Source organism: Muscardinus avellanarius (assembly GCF_963383645.1).
Source record: "Muscardinus avellanarius genome assembly, chromosome: X".
Taxonomy (NCBI): Eukaryota; Metazoa; Chordata; class Mammalia; order Rodentia; family Gliridae; genus Muscardinus; species Muscardinus avellanarius.
In genome coordinates, this window is record NC_137792.1 from 34,812,416 (window position 1) to 34,835,328 (window position 22,913).

Genomic DNA, 22,913 nt, shown 5'->3' on the forward strand with positions numbered 1-22,913 from the left:
GTCAGTAGTATCTCAGACCCCACTACTCCTTTACTGGGTTGTATCACAGAGTCTCCGACCCAGAGAGTCGATAGAGGCTGCTTTAGACTGTGGGGGGTGCCAGGTTGCACGTTCTCCTATGGTGTGATATCTCTGCCACCGCCCCTCCCCCACTGGGTCAAGTCCCAGGGAGTACAGTACTGGGATTTCTCCTCTGTGGCCCGCAATTTGACTCACTGTTCTTGAGTACACAGATGTAGCTGTACTGGATTCGGTGAATTCTCTGCTGCTGCCGCCAGTGGCAATATGGCGCCGCTGCTACACCCTCGGCCGTGAGGCTGGCGTATTTCTTCTTGGTTTTGATTTCCATTCTGAATCCCTGCAGCGTGTGCTGAGCTCAGCCACTGGGAGCTTTAGATGTTCCTTCGCCGAGAAATCCCGCCTGGCTGTTCCGCAGCAGCTCACCTCGGCTTGCTGTAGCCGTCCGGTGAAATCACCTCTGCCGCTGGCAGTATGGCGCTGCTGCCGCGTCCTCGGGCGTGAGGCCGGTTATCTCCTCTGTGGCTCTGAGCTCTGTTCTCAGTCTGCTTTCTCTCTGGAGCCTGGTGATTTTTTTGTTTCTCTGGTGATGGTGTTTTCTGGCTATGAAAGGCGCTGATTTTGTGGTAATGGAGATTGGTTGTTAGCGGGGCTCTTAAGCCCCGCTTTTCTCGGTCGCCATCTTCCCGGAAGTCCCCAGTTTTTAATATTTCTTAAAAAACCCAAGATTTTATTTTGGTGGTACTGGGGTTCCTGGAAGCCCTTCTACCTCCTGGCTACACTCCCAGACCTATTTTATACTTTTTATTTGGAAACAGGGTCTCGTAAGCAAGCGTGGCTGACTTCGAACCTGCGTGATCCTCCTGTCTCTGCCTCCCAGGTGTGGGGATTACAAGCGTGCGCCACCACGCCCGGCCCCAAACCCAAGATTTTGAAATCACCGTTTAAAATTATTTATAAGATATAAATAGCCATCATTTGAAAGTTTATTTAGCCAGCCCCTGGTTCTTTCTATAACAAGTCTTAGCTCCCATGTTAAGTCTTAGAGGGGCTCTCCCCTGATGGCCTGAGTAGCTCCCATTTTACTACCTTCTCGTCCTCATTTCTCTTTCTTTTCTTCACAGTCATTATGAAGCTATCTTGGTAGTTTACTTGCTCACAGTGGGTCTCTACCTCCCCTCCCACCTTCACCGGAATGGAAGTTCCATGAGGACAAGGACCTTGTTTGACCTACTCACAAATAGATCCGTTGTGCCCTGCTCCTAGTAGGTATTTATGCATATAATGAATCAATGAAAATGTATTTTAAATACTTGGCAAGGTATTCAGGAAATTTGAAGAAATATTTATGTTATGGTCAGATATAGAATGTTTCCTAAAGAGCTCAGGGTTGGAGTTAAGTCGTGAGGGTTGTAATCTTATGAGTAGATAAATCCTAGGCCGGTGGGGTGTGGCTGGAGAAGGGGGTACCTGGGCTGTGGTCTTAGGGACTGTGCTGTGTCTTTGAATCCCCTTGCTTGCTTGCTCTGTCTTGCTTCCAGCCTCCATGATGTCTGTCTCTCTCTCTCTTCCTGATTCCCATTGCCATGCCCTGAGCTTCAAACCCTGGCCTTACATAGACTGAACCCAGAATCTCCAAAAAACTGTGAGCAAATAAATCTTCCTTCCTCTATATTGTGTGGCTAGTTGTTTTGGATGATAGCAGTAAAAATCCTGAGCAAGGCAATTTATTATTTTTGAAAATATTTACACATAGGAACTTCTCTTTGACTTCAGAAATGCAAAATAAATTAAGGCTTGGAAGTTAGGTACACTGGGAGGCAAGGGTTTATATGAATTTTAATGATTTTTTCTGGAAAAAATCCTTTAACCTTAAGACTTTTACTTGGCTATATGTCAATGTTTTTATTTAGCTTACTTCAAATCTGAAAGATCTACTGATCCCAAATGTCCCTATATCATTATGTGAAGTGCGCTAATGTTACTTACCATTTTTTAGACAGACTCTTCTATAAAAAATGTGTATAGGTGATGCACACCTATAATCCCCTTACTAGAGAGGCTGAGAAAGAAGGATTGCAAGTTGGAGGCCAGCCTCAGTAATTTGATGAGACTCTGAAACTTAGTGAGACCCTGTTTCAAAATAAAAAATAAAAAGCACTGGGGCTCTAGCCTGGAAGTAGAATGTCCCTGGGTTTAATCCCCTATACCACCTCACCCCAATGTGTACACATTTCCATCTATGGAAAACAACTAGTCAGGGGTGAGACTAGCCTATGTGCAAATGGGCAAATCCCTGTTCTATCCAGTGTTTTCCTGAGAACTTAAAATGTGCAAGCTCGATACACCTAGAGCTGACAGGCACTCAGTCAACTGATAATATTTATTAGCTAACATTGATTAGGCATTATGCATATGTAAGACACTGCTAAGCATAGTAGAGATAGTATCTCCTTTAATTCTTGTCCCAACAATATGAGGTTGGGTCCGAGAGTCACAGTTCACACGGCTAGGATGGTGAGGCTGATGTTCACACCCAAGTCCACCCAAGTCCAGAGCTTTAACCACTTTTAGCCTATAAAAGACATGATGACATGCTGTCTAAAATGAATGAATTCTATTCTGGGGAAAAATGGCTCACACATGTGAAATAATCAGTGAACAAGATAATATTAAGGCTCATTTTTTTTGTTGTTTTTGGTGGTACTGGGGTTCCTGGAAGCCCTTCTACTTCCGGGCTACACTCCCAGACCTATTTTATATATATTTTTTTATTTGGAAACAAGGTCTCTTAAGCCATCGCGGCTGGCTCCAAACCAGTGCGATCCTCCTGTCTCCGCCTCCCAAGCGCGGGGATTACAAGCGTGCGCCACCACGCCTGGCAAGGCTAATTAATTTTTATTTTTGTGGTGTGGGGGTTTGAACCTAGAGGCATTTTTTATCTCCAAGCTACATCCCCAGCTCTTTTTTAATTTTTATTTTGACACAGGGTTTCACTAAATGCTGAGGCTGCCTACAAACCTGTGATTCTCCTGTCTCAGCTACACCTCTGGCTTGGATTTTTTTTTTTTTGCAGTACTAGCGATGGAACCCAGGGGAACTATACCTCTAAGCTATACCCCCAGCCCTAGTTTTTAGTTTTTTATTTTTGAAACAGGGTTTCACTGAGTTGTTAAAGGCCTCGCCAAGTAGCTGAGGCTGTCTGAGAACCATGATCCTCTGGTCTCTGTCTCCCGAATGCTGGGATTTACAAGTGTGTACCACCATGCCCAGACTGGCTTGGAGTTTGAACTCTTTGAGTATATCCCACATATGCAGATATGACTAATTTTTTTCTTTTTTTGTGGCACTGGAGATTAAACCCAGAGGCAATTTACCTCTGAGCGACACCCCCAGCCCTATTTTATTCTTTATTTAGAAACAGAGTCTCACTGAGTTGTGGAGGGCCTCACTAAGTTATTGAAGACGGCCATAAACCTGTAATCCTCTTGTCTTAGCCTCCCAAGAACCGGGATTACAAGCACCACAGCTCCTGGCTGGCGGATGCTTTCAGAATGATATATGCAACATGAATTTCGATCTATAACTGCACTTATGAATTGCAGTCCATGGATAATCATAGACCTTTTTCCACAGAAAAGGATATTATCTATTTTGAGTTTTGTTTAACCATTTAAGTTGATAATGATTGGCTAAATGGACATGCTACTGTCTTTCTTTCCACAGAGTAGAAATGAATTAAGGTGCAAAGCCAGCTTGAGCAATTAATGAGGCCCTCCCCAACTTAGTGAGACTCTGTTTGAAAGAATAAAAAATAAATTAAATAGGGCCAAGGTGTAACTCAGAGAAGAATGTCTCTGGGTTCAATCCCCAGTTACACACACACACACACACACACACACACACACACGATTGTGCAAGAGATTTTTACTGTCAGAAAAGAGATATAAATCCTTCAGTATGTCACCTAGGCTCAAAAAATTCTTTATTGGCAAAAATTGCCTCTGATTATAGGTCTTTGTGGTTGAGGTAAAATAAACGGTTTCAGTGACTAATGGAAACAAACCCCTTATCTGAGGACTCTGCAGTCCCCAAAGAGCCACATCACAAGCAGCAGCTTTATACTGACACAAAGGAAATAAAAAAGCATCTTGGAGTACTTGGTAGTACCCGGTATTAAAATCTTAACAGGTCAACAATGAACCATATATGATGGTGGTTTTCATGAAATTATAATGAATTAAAAATAATTTCTAGCTCCCCGTGGTGGCGCACGCTTGTAAACTTGGGAGGCTGAGACAGGAGGATCGCGCAGGTTCGAAGCCAGCCTCAGCTGCTTAGTGAGGCTCTCAGCAACTTAGTGAGACCCTGTTTCCAAATAAAAATATAAAATAGGTCTGGGAGTATAGCCCAAAGGTAGAAAGCCTCCGGGTTTCATCCCCAGCACCACAAAAAACATTTCTAGAGCTTAGTCCTTTCTTGGCACAAAGCATTAGTCTGCTGAGCTGCTAGCTGGATAAAAGTGCAACACGATGACTATGTACAGCACATGGTGCTGGACAATGATAATAAACAAGCATCTTACTAGTCTATGTATTTACTTATATTACACTTCCTAGGACTTGTGATCCTTCTGCCTCAGCCTCCCAATTACTGGAATGGTAGTGGGGACTGAACCCAGGGGCATTCTATCTCTGAGCTATATACCCAGCCCTATTTTATTTTTTATTTTAAAACAGGGTCTCACTAAGTTATTGAGGGCCTTGCTGGCTTATCATTAATTTAGAGTGTATTCCTTCTGTGTGTGTGTGTTGCTGGGGATTGAACTCAGGGGCATTCTAGCTCCGAGCTACACTCCTAGTCCTTTTCATTTTATTTTATCTTTGATTTTGAAACAGAGTCTCACTAGGTAGCTGACCGCCTCACTAAGTTGCTAAGGCTGGCCTCGAACCTGGGATCCTCCTGTCTCAGCTTCCCAAGTACCAGGATTACAGGTGTGCGCCACCATGCTCGGCTCATATTCCTTTTACTTATAAAAAAGGTTTTGTGTAAAACATGCTTGCCACGTTATTCCAGCAGCAGCCTCACTACCCTGCTTATGGTGTCTCTTAATAGCACGATTTTCTCTTGTGCTTGAGGTAATCTCAGGTTGTTTTGTTCATCGTGGCCCCAGGAGCCTAGAACTATACCCTATATATCGGGTGGCTGCAGTGCGCAGTGCTCTATACCGCCCGGGTTTGTGTAGACGCTCCGTGATGTCCTCGTGCTGAGGAAATTGCTTAATTACACATTTATCAGAATTGATCATTAAGCAACACCACTGCATATAGATAAAAATAGATTTCATGAAGTTGGCAATACTTTATGAGGGTTAAAAACTTCTTTTGCAATGGAGGCTTTGTCTACGTCAGCTCGGTTGCTACTCACCATGAAATGAGGCTGTGTTAAAATGCGCTTTAGCTCCTTTGCATCGTTATTCTCAGGGTAACACGAAATTTCCTCCAATACCTAAAAATTAAGCAAGATATATAACAGTTTTGATATGATACAAGATTTGCAAACTATAGAATTCTTTTAAATTAAAGATTAGGAGGGGATTTTTGTGGCAAGGCAAGACAATTATTTTTTTTAAAATTTCATTTTTCAAAAGTTATCAGGATACAAAGGAATGATACTGATGGTAATAAGAACAAAACACATTGCTATAATTACCTGTATTACCCGACTAGAACACAAAAGGTGGCTGAGAAATGCAAAATACAATGACAAGCCTGTAAAGCAGATTTGTTACAGGTTTAAATAACTGAATTAAGGAGACTATCTTCCAAACTCACCACCAAAATTGATTTGTATGGGTATGTGTGTGTGTGATGTTGGGGGTTAAACCCAGGGGCATTCTACCTCTGAGCTACGCTCCCGGCCCTATTTTACTTTTTATTTTATTTTATTTTTTTGTGGTACTGGGGGTAGAACCCAGAGGCTTTTCTACCTCTGGACTTTACTCCCAGACCTATTTTATATTTTATTTGGAAACAGGGTCTCACTCAGTTGCTGAGAGTCTCACTAAGTAGCTGAGGCTGGCTTCGAACCCGTGTGATCCTCCTGTCTCAGCCTCCCTAGCATGGGGATTACAAGCATGCGCCACCACGCCCAGCTTACTTTTCATTTTGAAATAGGGTCACATTAAGTAGCTGAGGCTGGTCTTGAACCTGTGATCCTCTTGCCTTAGCCTCCCTGTCATCCCAGGTGTACACCACCGCAACAGGCTTTGTACTAACTGTTAATAATAACTTTCTTATAGATGAACAGCACTGCCAATTACTTTTAGAAAGATGACAAAGTCTCAAAAAAAAAAAACAATCAAAAGAGCTGGGCATGGTGGCACACACTTGTAATCTCAGTATTTGGGAGGCTGAGACAGGAGGATCACAGGTTTATGGCCAGCCTCAGCTATTTAGTGAGGCCTTCCGTAACTTAGTAAGACCCTATCTCCAAAACAAAAAATAAAATATAGTGCTAGAGAGCTAGGAGTGGACTCAGAGTTAGAATGCCCTTGGGTTCAATCACTGGTAACACACACACACACACACACACACACACACACACTCACACACACACACACACACACACCCCAAAATACAAACCCTTCCAAACAAAAAATAAACCCAAACAAACAAAAGTAATTGAAAGAATACTAATCAATTAGAATAGAATAGTTTAGCTGGGCGTGGTGGCGCACGCTTGTAATCCCTGCGCTTGGGAGGCGGAGACAGGAGGATCGTGCAGGTTCGAAGCCAGCCTCGCTGGTTTAAGAGACCCTGTTTCCAAATAAAAAAATATAAAATAGGTCTGGGAGTGTAGCCCGGAGGTAGAAGGGTTCCAGCCCCAGTACCACTAAAAAAAAAAAAAAAAAAAAAAAAAAAAAAAAAAAAAAAAAAAAAAAGAATAGTTTACTAATTAAGAATACATTTAAGTAATTTTCCTTGTAGCCTGGCAGAATTACTGTTATTCTCCACATCAAGCAAACCATCCTTCCACCAGTAGCTCCTAGGACAAAATGACTGAGAACCCAGGAACAATGCTCAACAGATCTTTTCTCCTTCCACTCAGATTTTTTTTGTTACTTAGTTGTTAACATTTTCTCAGTCTGGGTCAAAATGGTGTTTAGAAATAAAATTGTTTCGACGTTCTCCTGCTTCTTTAGGATGGAGTTTACCTGTTCAACTTGATCTGGGGACATGCCCATGGCAGAGTATCTGTTCTTTCTCAGTGAACACCCGTGGCTGCTCTAACGGTAGATGGCCGGAGTCATGGGAGCTCTTACACGCTGTTCTCAACTGCATTCCAACCATGGAGCCAGCCCAAAACTGCTTCAGCACTGTGGGAGGTCGGGGCGCACCACCCACCACCCCGAGGACCCTCCGGCCTCAACCTGTGAGAGCCTGAGCTGGGGACCTCACCTTAGATTTTGGCATCATACCTATGATGTTCTCAGCCTTTAAGAGAACAAACAACACAATCTCTCTCTCTCCTCTCTCTCCTCCCCGCCCAAGGTCTTTCTGTCTTTCTCACCCAAGTGCCCTGTTAATGAGTGTTGGTTATGCTATGGATTCATATTGTTTAATGATGATAAACCCATTCTCCCTGATAAATTTCATTTTTCCGAAGTTCTTCATTTTATTTGAAGATTATTAATATGTGGAATAATGGCATCGGTGGTAATAAAAATGAAAGCAATTGTTTTAATAGTTTGCCCACGTGAGCCACCTTGAACTCGAAAGGCTGGTTATAGTCCCAATTTCTCTGCTGGGGAATGAGAGGGCAAAAGACTCTCCGCACCTTGCTGCTCTTGCAGTCCTTGTATTCTACTTGAATAGGGCTGGCTGGCTAAGGGAAGACTTTTAGTAGGCCTTCCTGTTCATTTAAGCCAAGAATTGTCACCTGCTGCTGTTGATTGGCTGTTATAAAGATTGTATACTGAGTCCAGACTCCTGTCCGTGACACCTTAATTACTTTTTTTTTGGTACTGGGGATTGAACCCAGGCACATTCTACCTCTGAGCTACACTCGTAATGATTTTATTTTTTGTTTTGAAACAGAATCTTCGTTCTCCCGAGTTGCTAAGTCTCTGTAAGTTGCTGCGGCTGGCCCTGAACCTGGAATCCTCTTGTTTCAGCCTCTCAAGTACTGGGATTACAGGTGTGCACCACCATGCTCAACTTCCTTAGTTACTTTCAATGAATACTTGGTGGCCTAAGTAAGGGACGACCTCATTCTGTTTGTCCTGACCAAATGGACAGGCCCGGGGGCTACCACAGCATTTTCTAGTACATGTCTTGTTTTTAAAGTCAGCTAGGGGAGGAATTATGTCTTTTGTAACTTGTCACTTAGTAAATTTCAGTTTATAAAAATAATTTTTTGGGAAAAAGGAAATGTTTCTTTGCACAATGACTTTTATGAGATCAAAAAAATGAAAAAACCTAGGTATTTAAAAATGGAGAGGGGTTGCTAATTCATTCTAATTTAAAATTAGCAAAGAAAAATTGCACAGTTGTTTCCAGTTTATATGTATGAAAACCAAGTAGAAACATAGAAAAATCCTTATTAAATAATGTTATGGCTAAAAAAAGATACTTTGCAGCTATTTAAAATTAATATGCAAGTGGTAGCGACTGAAAAAAGATATTACAAAAATGGAAACTATTATGTTATGATGATGGTGGGATTAAGAATCAATTTTCATTTTCCAAATTTTCTGCAATGTCTCGCTTCCATACTAAGTTTAAAAATAGTTTCTGACAGATATACAGCCACATATAATTGACAATGTAGAAAATTCCTTCTTTCAACTCAGTATATTTAATGTCTCTAAAAACTTATTTAACTTTCAAATAATACCACTTGAAAAGAGCAGTTCAAATTTTCATAGCATGGCTATTAATATTGAGAGCAGTCAAATAACTTTCTTTTTTAAAGAAGCAGAAAAAGAAGTAAAAGTGATATGTTAACAAACTCAAATTTCCATCACTAAACCCGAACTAGAAATCTAGGCAATATTGCTGAGACTTTTATCCCTGTCCTGTATGTCATGTTCAGTGATAAACTTACAAGAAGTCGATCTGAAGGATGATGAGTTAAACAGTGACTCCAAGGAAATGGCCTCTTAATGCACAAGGGAAATGTCTTCAATGAAGAAAGAGGACAATATTCAACACTTAGAGAAACACACCACTTACCTCTTTGGCTCTCTGTACTGCATCGCTCGGAGGGTTCCTGATTTGTGGTGAAGATTTCGTGTTAATTTTGTCGTATAGCTAAAAAGCAAAGAAGAAGATGCAATCAGTGTGCACGATTCTGTGCTGCAATTCACAGCTTCTGATTTATTAGTTCACAAAACGATATTTTCCCTCTCACAAAGGCAGGCTGATGATTCCAGGGGGATCCTTGCGTTAATGATCTCTTAATCATTCAGGGAAACTTGCCGGAGAATGAGTTCGGCACTTATCTTTTTACAAAACATCTTTAAATAGATGGACCCAAATTCTGTCAGTGTGGCCGTTCGATTCATCAATATTTCAGGGACCGCACTGTTTTTCCCATCCAAGAGAAGCCCCGTTCAATAACATGAATGCGGAGGCCAATGAAAGAAGGCTTTCTGGCCAATTCACGTCTGAAAGAATTTTCACAGAAACCTAAATCTTGGGAAAGGGCAAACCCAACTCCTTCTAGAAAGGAATGTTCTCACAAAAGGTCTGTGCTTCTTTTACTGGGGCTGTTCATTAACAGAATCAGTGCCGGCACATCCTTCAGCAGGAGTCAAGGACAGAAGCCGTTTTCCTTTTGACTTTGTAAATTCAAAGCGTGTGAGAAGACACTGAAAAGCAACGAAATGTTTTTAAAGCCCACACGCCTAAATGATCCAAAGTCTAACTTTCCCCGGGACACTTGCTCATTTACTTCTTCAGAGAAAAATCTCTGTAGTTTGTAAATGAAATTAAAATAATAGTTTCTAGCTCAAATGAAATGTCGCATAGCTAATCGTCTGCTTTGGAAAGTAAAAAGTTAAAAATGACCGAGGCTAGACTTAAAAGTTTCTGCTTTTTAAATTCTCTAAGTTAGTGGGGATTTTTTTTGGGGGGGGGAAGGTTGGTTTTCTTCTTTCCTTCCTTCATCCACTCTGCACACCATGACTAGCTGAGAGGTCAAATGCTGTCTGTAAACATTCTTCAGATTACAACTAGATTTGCTTATACTGATGCAAGATAAAATCATTATGACTTGCAAATATTTGGGCCACATCATATAAAAATACCATATGAGAGTGGTGCAAAGATAGAGCAGGGACCATTTTTAAATGGTGCCATTTACTAAGAAAGTAGTATAGGTAGACTACTAAAATGCTGTTCTACTTAAAACATTATGTGACCATTTTAAGGAGCTAGTAATATGTGGTTGGTTCCCAAAGTTTGCCTAAATCCCTGTGGATTATAAATGGACAGTCTCCATCTTCTCAGTGTTTTCTATTTATAAAGATTGTCAGTTTTGTAATTTGGAACCAGGGACTATATTTTCTCACTGAACTAATGTTGTGAATAGTGATTGGTTTCCTAGATTAGCCTATGAAAATAATTGAAATACTGTACATATAATAATGAAAGAAAACCCCAAAGTAACCAAGCAACCAGTGAAAATCTCCTCAAACTACATAAAACACATGTAAAATATATAACACTGGCAGGATGAAGTTCTGGAGATCAACTGTCTGACACTGTGCCTATCATTAATAATACTCTATTTTACACTTAAAAATAGTTAAGGGGTAGATCTCATAGTCTTCTTACCACAATAAAAATCTATGTAACACATAAAAGATATTCTGTTATCCTTTGCATGACATATTAATGACCAAAGTTTTAAAACTCATAGTGAAAATAAAAAGATACCAAGTATAGTTTAAATGTATACCATTTATGTTCAATAAAAAATAAAAAAACAACAAAAAACCCCTCAAACTTTGTTTTTTTTGGTACTAAGGATGGAACCCAGAGGCATTCTACCCCTAAGTTGTATCCTCAACCTTATTTTATTTCTTATTTTGAAACAGGGTCTCAGTAAGTTGCAGAGGGCCTCACTAAATTGCTGAGGCTGGTTTTGAACCTGTGATACTCCTGTCTCAGCCTCCCAAGTACTGGGATTACAAGCGTGCGCCACTATCCCTGGTTAAAATCATATTTTAAAGGAAAGCAAATTTGCCAATAATTTTAACAATAATAATAGTAAAGAAAACCAACTTTAACTCCAGGCTGTGACAGCACTATCAATTTATAATATCTACTTTCATCACAAACTAAGCTCTACCTTTTCTCCTGACTAAGGACTATTACTAACAATAATTCCACCATGTTTAGCTATGACTAGGAGTCACAGAGCAGCAAACATCCCACAACTCCCCAATTTGGAGACTTGATTTTTGACCTGAATTTACTCTGCCAAGTGCAGTCCCTATGGTCTTCTGTTTCCTTCCTCCCTCCCTCCCTTCCTTCTGGAATTCAGGGCTTCATGTAAGCTAAGCATGTGTTCTACCACTGAGCTACGCCCTAAGTCCCATATGTCAGTGTAGATTCTTTTTCTTTTCTTTTTTCGGTACTGGAGATTGAACCCGGGGGCATTCTACACTCCCGGCCCTATTTTTTATTCTTTATTTTGAAACAGGGTCTAAGTTGCAGAAAGCCTAAGTAACTGAGGCTGGCTGTGAACCTGCGATCCTCCTGTCTCAGCCTTCCAGGGACTGAGATTACAAGCGTGTCCCACCGTGCCCAGCATAGTATAGAGTTTTTGAACTTGTGGTGGAATCAGCTGGATTGATCACAGGTTCAAGGTCATACTCAACAGTTGAGACAGTCTCAAAAAGAAAATTAGGGCTGGAGGTGTAGCTTGAAGTTAGAATGGCCCCGTCCCTAGGTTTAAAACCTAGTAATACACACACACACACACACACACACACACACACACACACACACACACAAATTTAGGGTGTGAGATGAAGTTCAGAGTCTGTGCTTTAATATTTATAATTTATAATTTTTTCCTGCCCAGTGCTAACTTTTTTTAATGGCATTAGGGATTGAACCCAGGGGCATTTTACCCCTGAGCTATACTCCCAGCCCTATTTTTTTTTTTTTTGGTGGTACTGGAGGTGGAACCCAGAGGCGTTCTACCTCCGGGCTATACTCCCAGACCTTATATATATATATATATATATATATATATATATATATATATATATATATTTTATTTGGAAACAGGGTCTCACTAAGTTGCTGAGGCTGGCTTCGAACCTGTACGATCCTCCTGTCTCAGCCTCCCAAGCGCGGGGATTACAAGCGTGCGCCACCACGCCTGGCAGCCCTATTTTATTTTGAAACAGGGTCTCACTAATTGCAGGGGGCATCACTAAGTTGATGAGGCTGGTCTTGAGCCTGTGATCCTCCTGTCTCAGTCTCTCAAGTATTAGGATTATAGGTGCACACCACCATGCCCAGCCCAGTGCTAACTTTTGAGAGTAATAGTAGTGGCCCAAGTCGAATATCCCTAATCTAAAAACCCCAAATCTCCAAATGCTCCAGAATCCCAAACTTTTGGGATGCTGACTTGACTCCACAAGTGAAAAATTTCACAACTGTCTTCTTGTGAGGGGTCACAGTCGAAAGACAGGAACGATAAAAATATTGTATAAAATTACCATCAGGCTCTGTGTATATGAATCAAATGAATTTTGATTTTAGATTTGCTTCTTATCTCTAGAAGAAGTCATTATATATCTGTGTATATCCCAATATCTGGAAAAAATTCCCAAATCTGCAACGCTTCTGGTCCCAGATATAAGGGAGACTCACCCTGCCCTACTTATGATAATCGTGACTTTTATTGAGCACTTACTAGATACTAGTTACTAGTCTAATCTCTTAACATATAGCCACTCATTAAACCTTACATAATCTCTTGAGGCTGAGACTTCTATGCTTCCCATTTTACAGATGAGTACACTGAGTCACAGCAGCTTTACAAACCTGTCATAGGTGGTGTGTAGGTGCCTGAGGCCTCAGTACTCTCAAGGCCCTGCTCGAAGGAAGGTGCTCAGATACCAGTGACTTCTGCTCCTCTGGTCTGGGATGATCTAGTTCAATCACACATTCACCTGAGGTTCAGTAGAACTAGTGGCAGGAGAGGGGGCCTCTTAAGAGGAGAGGGAGGCACAGTGGGAAGGAATTATGAGGGGCCTTCTGACTGAACGATGCCCCCACCTTGGCGTTTAAGAAAACACTGACTGGAGCTCCCTATGCAGGCACTGAATGCTGAGGATCGAGTCCCTGCGGCTAAGACGACATGGTGAATTCCAACTGCCTGTTCATTAACCCAAAGGGCGAGTAAGTTCCAAAGCGTTTGGGGAAGGGGCTCATTTTCTTGCCACCAGATGGGGAGAAGTGACACCTTGTTGGCTCATCCACACACCTACCCGCTCATGTGTCTGCCCATCCGTTATTTATGGAGCTCCTAACTATGTACTCAGTAGTGGGGGTCAATTTTCTTGAGTTTCAGAAATGAAAAAGATGAGTTCCTGCCTTCAAAGCACTCACAGACTCCAAAGATGATCTAACCAAAGGCAACTCCAAGATAGATCTAACCGAAGCTTCGACGCTTAGGATGGAGCGATCCCTTTGGGAACCTGAAGGTGGTTTGCTCGCCAGTGCTATCAACTGGAAACCATTTCAGGGGACAGCCCTAAGTGGAAGAACGTGTGGATGTGTCTGCATGATGTGTCGACCTTCATTTCCCACTTTCATTTCTAAGACTGTATTTTTGCTTTAGAGACTCAAATCCTTGTGGTGTGACCTATAAAAAAAGCATTTGAGAAATGTGGAGGCAAAGCAGGTAGGTAAAAAGTCATCAATGAAGAAAAGCTGGAGTGTGAAGTAACACTTAAGTGCTTTAAAAGAGTAGTCAAAAACATGGTGCCTCTGGAGTTCTTGTTCTTGTGTGTTATCTTTTGTTTGGTTTTGTTTGCCGTGCTGGGAATTGAACCCAGGGGTATTCTACACCCCCAGCCCTATTTTATTTTTTATTTGGAAACATGGGCTCGCAACTTAGCTGAGGCTGGCCTTCAGCCTGTGATCCTCTCGTCTCAGCCTCCCGAGAACTAAAATTACAGGCGTGCGCCCCCCTGCCTGGTTTGTGGGTCATCTCTGTATTGTTTGCCACCAACAAGCTGATATGCAGCCCCTGAATTTCAAATCCAGGTAGAATTTTGCCAAGTTCCAGAGGCACGTGAGAGGTGACTGACTGGGTTTTGAGAATAAAGAAAGTTTATAGCTTATCTTTATTATCTTTTCCCCAGCTGTCCCCATTCCATCTATAGAAAATTTTGGATATGTAATGATATGATTTGAGACCTTGTCTGTTGTTTTAGACTTGGAGCCCAAAGCTATGGCCAACAGAAAGTCAGTGGCATCAAGTCTTTTAGTCTCAAAATGGTCCTTCTACATGTGCCCCAAGGTCTCATTCTGCCGATAAAGGCACAAGCCTGGGATTTGCAGGAGTCATGGGACTGACTGAAGAGCAAGTGCCTGGTTTCCCCTTCTCCTTTGGGAAGAGAGAGGGGACTGTGCTCTCCCTTGTGCAAAGTGAAGGGTGGTGGATGCTCTGGAACCACGCACGGGGCTGGGAGGGGCCAGCAAGGAGAGCTCCCCGCCTCATTCTCTGAAGGGTGTTGGCTGAGTTGCAGCAACTCACGGGTCTGCCTACACTAGGAAGCACCTTTGGGGGACAGTCCTTGGGGTCTGAGATCCTACATGAACAGGAACTGGTGCCGGTTTTTTTTTTTTGTGGTTGGAGATCACCTGGGGGGACCTACTCTTGTACTGGGCAAGGATATGTGTGTTCCCCATCAGTTAGGGAGATGTCTCAGAAGGTAACCAGGTTGGAGCCATCTTGACGGAGCCCTGTCCAAGGGGACTGCCTGGACAGAGAGAGGATCCAGAAACAGGGAGTGGTGGGGTAACGCCTGAGGGCAGGAGCTGAGGCCAGATGCTGAGTATACTGACGATGTCAAAGGCACACGTTTTGCAACCCACAACAGTACCAACATCGGGATGCCTGCCAGTCAAGGGCACAGACAGCCAAGGAGGAACTGGGTAACTCAGGTTCACGATTATAGAACATGCTGCGTAAGTACTTTTTGCTTGTTTCCACAACCAGACGCTTGAGTTCCTTAGCACTAGGTAACATGGCATGGGGCTGAGGACACAGGAGATGTTTCATAAATGTTTCCTCAAGTGATGTGTCCAGGTATGCCTCTACCATCTTGTACCCCATTAAGATGCATGGCTACAATGCACCAATAAGAAAAATTAAAAAAGTAATTGAGGCCAAGTGTGAGGTGGTACACACCTGTAATCCTAGTACTTGGGAGGCTGAGATAGGAGGATTGCAGGTTTGAGGATAGCCTCGGCAACTTAGTGAGTTTCTCAGCAACGGAGTGAGACCCTGGTTCAAAAATAAAAAATAAAATTAGGTTGGGGGTATAGTTTGGAGAAGGCTGTGGGTTCAATACACGCATGCACACACACACACACACACACACACACACACACACACACACGCTTATAAATAGATACTTGAAAAAAATTCGAAGTAACAAAAAAATAAACACAGAGGAAATACTTATTTTAGTTTAGTTTGTTTCTTTAGTAGCCAGATATAATTTCTCTTTGGTTCTGCATGCATAGTAAAAACTGTTCCCTTGAAATTAAGAAATATATTTTGATCATATTTAATTCTTTTTTTTGTATCTTTCAAGTCTGACTTAATGTTCTTAAGGAAGAAGAGACTTTAGATGTCAACATGATTGAGCTTCTATACTTTAAAGAGGATGCTACGGTTTGGATAAATGTCCCTCAACCATGTCAACAACTGTGCTATTGGGAGGTGGTGGAACTTATTTTCACAGAGTTTTTATTTATTTATTTTTATTTCTTGGCACTAGGGATTGAGCCCAGGGGCATTTTACCCCCAAGATAAGCCCTCAGCTTTTTATTTTTTACTTTTTAAATTATTTTTTCTATGGTACTGGGGATGGAACCCAGGGGCATTCTACCTCCGAGCTATACCCCCAGCTCTATTTTAATTTTTTAAATATTGAAATAGGGTCTCACTAAATTGTGAAGGGCCTCACTAAGTAGCCGAGGCTGGTTGCGAACCATGATCCTCCTGTCTCAGCCTCCCAAGAACAAGGGATTACAAGCGTGTGCCACCATACCCGGCTCTTATTTTTTATTTTGAAATAGGGTTCTGCTAAGTTTCTGAGGACCTTCCTAAGTTGCTGAGGCTGTCCTTGAACCTGTGATCCTCCTGTCTCAGCCTCCCAAGTGCTGGGATTGCAGGCATGTACCATCAAACCTGGCTTTATTTTTGTTAATATTCTTTTTGTTATTGCTGCAGTGGAACTTTTAAGAGGTGGGGCCTAGTGGAAGGGAGTTGGGTCACTAGGGATATGCCCTTGAAAAGAATTGTGAAACCCAGGCCAGCCCCTCCACCATCTCTTTGTTTCCTGGTTGTCATGAGCTGAGCAGCTTCTTCTACCATGTACTGAAACCTCTAAAACTGTGAGCCAAAACAAACCTTTTATTCCTTAGAAGTTGATTATCTCAAGTATTTTGTCATAGTGCTGGTAAGCTCACTAATACAGAAAAAAAATCAAGGTCCAGTTAGGTGAAATGCTGCCTTCTTCATTGTACAGCCACAGCCGCAGAGAGGAGACTTGGGCCTGCTGATATACTGTCTTTTTTGTCATATTCCAGTTGGGAGGTTGAGATAGGAGAATTGCAGGGTAGAGGCCAGTCTCAGTAACTTAGAGAAACCTTGTTTCAAAATAAAAAACAAAATAGGGCCATAGACGTAGCTCAGACGTAGGATGTCCCTGGGTTCAGTCCCAGTAACCCCCTCCCCCCAAAATAACGTTAAGATCTTAATTTTATCCTGGTTGGACAGAAGCTATATTTGTCTTTAGGGGCCATAGGGTCCTCATCCTAATTACTCTACTCTGTTGTACAAAGCAGCCATTAACAATCCACAAGTGCATGAACATGGCTGTTTCATTAAAGCTTTATTTACAAAAAACAAGTGGTTAGCTCGATTTGGCCAAGGCAGTCTAGAATGCCAAAGCCTCCTGGTTTTCTTTAAATATGAAGAAAATTAAGCATATTTGTGGAGAGGGAGGGAATAGTGTGTGTGTGTGTGTGTGTGTGTGTGTGTGTGTGTGTGTGTGTTAGTGTTACTGGGGATGGAACCCAGAGACATTCTACCTCTGAGTTACACCCCCAGCCCTTTTATTTTTTATTTTGAAACAGGGTCTCACTAAGTTGCTGAGGGTCTTGCTAAGTTGCTGAGGCTGGCCTTGAACCTGCAATCCTCCTGTCTCAGCCTCCCAAGTACTGGAATTATAGGCGTGCAGTACTGTATTAGGCTGGAAAAAATGTTAATAATTATCTATAGAAGGGAAATAATGATGTAGAAATCTATTACTGTTTGCTTTCTTGTTCTCAAGAAATTACAGTTACCCAAGTTCAGCACTTTTTATATTAAAACAAAACAAAGAAAAAAACTACACACACAAACTCAAGGCAAAAACAGGGAAATGTGAACAGCTGCGAAGGGAACAGACTGTCTCGCACTGTCTCCCTCCTAGACAGGGCTGCTCCCTGCCAGTCTCTGGCACAGGGTCAGATCCGACCACATGCGGCTCCATGGCCACGCTGCATCTTTCTGTGTCTAGGAGCATCGGCACAGTTCCGTGAAGAGGCCACAGTCTACATTTCAGATGGGTAGTTTCCAACAAAGCAGAGTAAAATTGGACATGATATTAAATTCACATTGCCTGAGGTGCTGTACTTTCAAACATAAGGATGAAATAAATTAACGTGTCACTTTTTATTTACCTTCAATGCACTAAAATTGAGTTTCATTTTTTTTTTTTTACCAGAAACCATTATGTCTCACTTGCTTCGGATTTCTTATTCCTTAACTAGAAGCCTTTGTTTTGCTCGTGGTTTATATGCAGTATTTATCAAGATCAACATTTCAAATGGAATGGGTGGTAAGAAGCTAGGAGATAACTATCCCTGGGCAGTGTGTCCCAAGCTGAGAAAACCAAATGTAACGACCAGAATGTATATCGAATGAGACAAGATGATAACTTTTGCAGCTAGACTATAGGCATAGGCCAAATAATAAACGGGATTGGAGAGCTGCAGAGAACACTGAGGTTTCTTAGCAACCACTTACTTTCCAGACAGGAAGCAGCTTCCTGTTGAAAAAGGATCAAAGTTTGCAACACAAGTATTTATGTGCAAAGTATGTAATGCGGTATGTCTGTGATTCTAATAAAGCAACTAGTAAAAGCATGCATAGTATTACACTGTATATCAATGAAAACTGAAAGGACTTGCTCTGGAAAATTACTTATTAGGAACTTTCTTTACAATTTCTGTGACTCATCTAAGAGGCTGGGTACAGAGGAACAAAGTTCCAATGTAGCATCTTTTTATTGAACTGAGACGATCGATCAGTCATCCATACGCAATGGATTTTATTGTTGTTGTACTGGGGATTGAACTCAGAGCTGTTCTACCTCTGAGCTATACCCCCTATCCTTTTTATTTTATTTTTTATTTTGAAACAGGGTCTTGCTAAGTTAGCATGAGGGCACTGGCTTTGAACCTGTGTTCTTCCTGTGTTAGCCTCCCAAACAATGGGATTATGAGTATGTGCTACGGCTCCTGGCTTAACAGTACCATTTCATATACATTTAAAATAAAATGTTCAGGAAAGGTGATTTAATTCTAAAATACACGGAACTGATAGTGAAACCTTCTGAGAACTAAAACTCTATTTTCCCTGCTCAAGTTTACATAGAAACTTGCCCTCCCTAAGGTTAAAAATATGAAAACGAGAAGCCAGGCACAGTGGTGTGCACCTATAGTCCCAGATACTCAAGAGGTTGAGCAGGAGGATCACTTGAGCCCAGGAGTTTGGGGCCAACCTGGGCAGCACAATGAGACCCTGTCTCTTAAAATAAAAACAAAAGCAAAAAAGAAAACTATACTTTTAAAGAATATTGGCATCATTAGAAATGATGCAGTGCAAAGATTGCAAGACAGGCAACACAGGAGTGAAAGAAACAGTCCAAAATCTACAGTGGCGCATGCTTGTAATTCCAGTACTTAGGAGGCTGAAACAGGAGGATCATAGGTTGGAGGCCAGCTTCAGCAACTCAATGAGACCCTGTTTAAAAAAAGGGGGGGTAAGGCTGGGATATAGCTCAGAGGCAGAGTACACTGAGTTCAAACCCTAGCAACACACACACACACACACACACACACACACCCATGTAGATGACTCTCCATTTGCATACAGATAGCATATTCTGTTCATTTGATGGGTGTACTTTCATTTTCTTTGCACACTATCATTACAATTAGTGCTATATGCTAACTTTCCCTCCAAATGTTCAGAAAATATGTAAGTAGCCAATTCTTACCCTTTTTATACTAAACACATTCTCGTTTTTAAAAATGTGTCAAATCCAGAAACCTAGAGACTGAAATAAAGCAGTAGGAGGCCCAGCCTGCAAATGAGAGTGGCCCTGGGTCAGGCCCAGTTTAAGCTGGATAACTCGAATTGAAAATGGACGGTTTACTGTACTCAGTGAGTGAAGTTTTGAGGCTCCATGTCTCAGGACAGCTTTAGCCTAATAGCACAGAGGTGAAATCTAGCTTAGACTAGTTTTAGTGAAGTCAGGATTGGTATTATATCCTTACTTGGAGTCAGGATTGGTATTATATCCTTACTTGGAGTTGTAAGAAGGCACTTGGCTGGCCCCAGTAATATGCCACTCTAACTCAATCCATTGTTGTTGTTGTTGTTGTTGTTGTTGTTGTTGTTGTTGTTGTCGTCGTGTGTGGTACTAGGGATTGAACCCAGAGGCATTTACCTCTGATCTACACCCCCAGCCCTTTTTGTTTTTTATTCTGAATTAAAGTCTTGCTAAGTTGCTGATGATCTCTCTAAGCTGCTGAGGCTAGCCTCGAACCTGTGATCCTTCGGTCTCAGCCTGCTAAGCACTGGGATTGCGGGTGTGTACCACCATGCCTGGCTAAATTCATTATTCACATTTTCTTCTGATAAGTGAATGAGATAAGCAAAGTACCGGTAGATCCAGGCCAATTCACAATTTCCTAAAGAAGTGACAAGCTGCTTCGGATCCCAGGATCAAAGTAGCCGAAAAGGAGGCCCTTGTTTGGTTTGCATTTGCTTCGTCTGCGGACAGGGCTGCTTTTGCTGCAGCCTTATTTGAACACTGTGCTTGTAAGAATTTATTTTTGAATGCAAGAAATTAAGACTTGTTTGACCTCCAAGTTCAATCTAAAAAGACTGTTCCTTTGGTGGCCTAACAATATGGGCCAGTGTGGCAGGTTTCTGAGTGTTGGCAGCTCTTTCTGAGAAATTCAAACCCTGGCTTCAAGTGACCTGACTTGACTCTTCCTACGGTCTTTTTTCTTTGGCAAATGACTCTAAAATTAAGGCCCATAAAAAACGAATCACATCACATGCTCTTGAACAAGCAAAAGAAAGGATGAAGAAAAACAACCAGTTAGATAATACGATTATTTTAACAAAACCTTCCAAGATAGTGAACTTTTTTTGCGGTACTGGGGATGAAATCCAGGGGCGTTCTACCTCCGAGCTACACCCCCAGCCTTATTTTTTCCTCTCTCTTTTGAAACAAGGTCTCAGTTGTGGAGGGCCTCACTAAGTTTCAGCTACTTAATGAAGTCAGTTAACTTGTGATCCTCTTGTCTCAGCCTCCCAAGTACTGGAATTACAAAGTGCACCTCCATGCCCAGATGGTGTACTTTTTAAATGCCAGAGATAAAAAGTTTGCCAAACTGTGAGAAATTTTTACTATGATATGAATTTCCTTCCTATATTTTTTTTAAAAAGTGTGAAAACCTCATTTTCTGGCTCTGGTCTTTTTCTTTTGTTACTGGGGATTGAACCCAGAGTCATCTTCTGAGCCACATCTACAACTCTTTTTATTTTTCATTTTGAAACAGGGTCTGGCTAAGTTGCTGAGGCTGGCCTTGAATTTGCTATCTTCTTGACTCAGCCTCCCAATTACTGGGATTAAAGCATGTGTCACCACACTTGGCCTGGCCCTGCTCCTCTTAAGCATCTATGATTATAAGTAAATGATAATTACAGTAAATAAATATTCCACTCTTAATCTGTTGCTTTAAAGGACGATATTTATGTTATATTAGGTTTCTTAAATATGACATTTTATTGAGTTGCTTTTGGCTTTTGGTAGGACTCTTACTTTTCATTAGTCAACACCAAGCATTTGTACGAGTTGCTGGAACAAACATGAATTTCTATTTGAAGAGTTAAAGAGAACAACACAAAGCCTGGCAGAAGTGGGTTGATGACCTAATATGTGGAGGACCGCAAAGAGAAGAAAGCAGCTATGGTTTTGGATTGTGAATGCTGCAAGCCACCCCCTAGAACATCCTATCATGGCGCATACTACATTTCTTTCCAGGGGGAGACCCCTCCTTTCTTTGAGAACAGCATGAAGAAGAATCAGTGTTTACTGCACTTTGAAAGCTTTTGGGAAATTCTTCTGCCTTCTGGTAAAGTTGACTATGGTGCCATAAAAAGAGAACAGTCCTCAGTGGGAAACACTGATACTTGGGACAAACTGATTCATTCCTCTTGGTATTCTAGAGTAAATTCCAAATCCTGGTTTAAGAAGACATTCATCTGAACAAACACAGGCACTGGAGGGATTCCTACAGTCAATACATGCAGAGAAAAACCACACATTGCTTTCATGTAGAACGTAGAACTTAACTGGGGACCCAGCAAGAGCAATTGCATGGAAACAGAACTAACATTAGCCTTATTCTACGAATCTGCTTTTCTTATCATATAATTAGCAATAAAACATGGATAATGGATGAATGAAACATGGCAAATTGCACATTCCAATTGTACAAATAAAATGTGGCATACACATACAATGAAATATTACTCACCCTTAAAAGGGAAGGAAGTTCTGATACATGCTACAACAAGGATAAACTTTGAGGACATTATGATAAGTGAAATAAGCTTTTTGTTTGTTTGTTTTTTGTGGTACTGGGGATAGAACCCAGGGACTTTCTACCTCTGGGCTATACCCCCTACTTATTTTATATTTTATTTGGAAGTTGCTGAGAGCCTCACTAAGTAGCTGAGGCTGGCTTCAAACCTGCACAATCCTCCTGTCTTAGCCTCCCAAGCACTGGGAATACAAGTGTGCACCACTAAGCCTGGCGAAATAAGCTTTTATTTTAAAAAATTGGTGTATTTTAATAGTACATGATAGTGTAATTCATAGTGATCCATCCATATATATGCATGTGACCTTATGTATTCTGTCTCCTTCCCCATTTCTTCTCTTTCTCTTCCTTCCTGCCTCCTCTGGACCTCTTCCCCTACTCTAGTGGTCTCTCTCCAAATTTTTACAAGGTCTCTTTTCTTTCCTTTTATTTCCTCTAGCTTCCACATATGAGAGAAAACAGGTGGCCCTGCCCTTCATTTTTTAAGTCTGGCTGATCTCACTTAGCAGAATATTCTTCAGTTCTAGCCATTTCTGCAAAAGACATAATTTTGCTCTTCTTTATGGCTGAGTAAATCTTAGTATATATCCCACCTTTTCTTTATCCAATCATCTGTTGCTGGACACCTGGGTTGGATCCATCCCTTGGCTATGTGAAGTGTGCCGCTATGAACGTGGG

The 22,913-nt window shown here is 41.5% G+C and overlaps 1 protein-coding gene across 6 annotated transcripts in view; it reads right to left on the bottom strand.

Annotated features, from left to right (window-relative positions):
* Nucleotides 1-22,913, bottom strand: part of CASK (calcium/calmodulin dependent serine protein kinase) — a gene marked incomplete at both ends in the record, with an annotated part of 384,129 nt that overhangs the window by 75,124 nt on the left and 286,092 nt on the right. For all 6 annotated transcript variants that reach the window (XM_080718576.1, XM_080718575.1, XM_080718573.1 and 3 more), the window contains 2 exons: nucleotides 5,446-5,526; nucleotides 9,255-9,332. In XM_080718576.1, coding sequence (XP_080574702.1) covers nucleotides 5,446-5,526; nucleotides 9,255-9,332 — 159 coding nt within the window. The remainder of the gene's footprint in view (nucleotides 1-5,445; nucleotides 5,527-9,254; nucleotides 9,333-22,913) is intronic.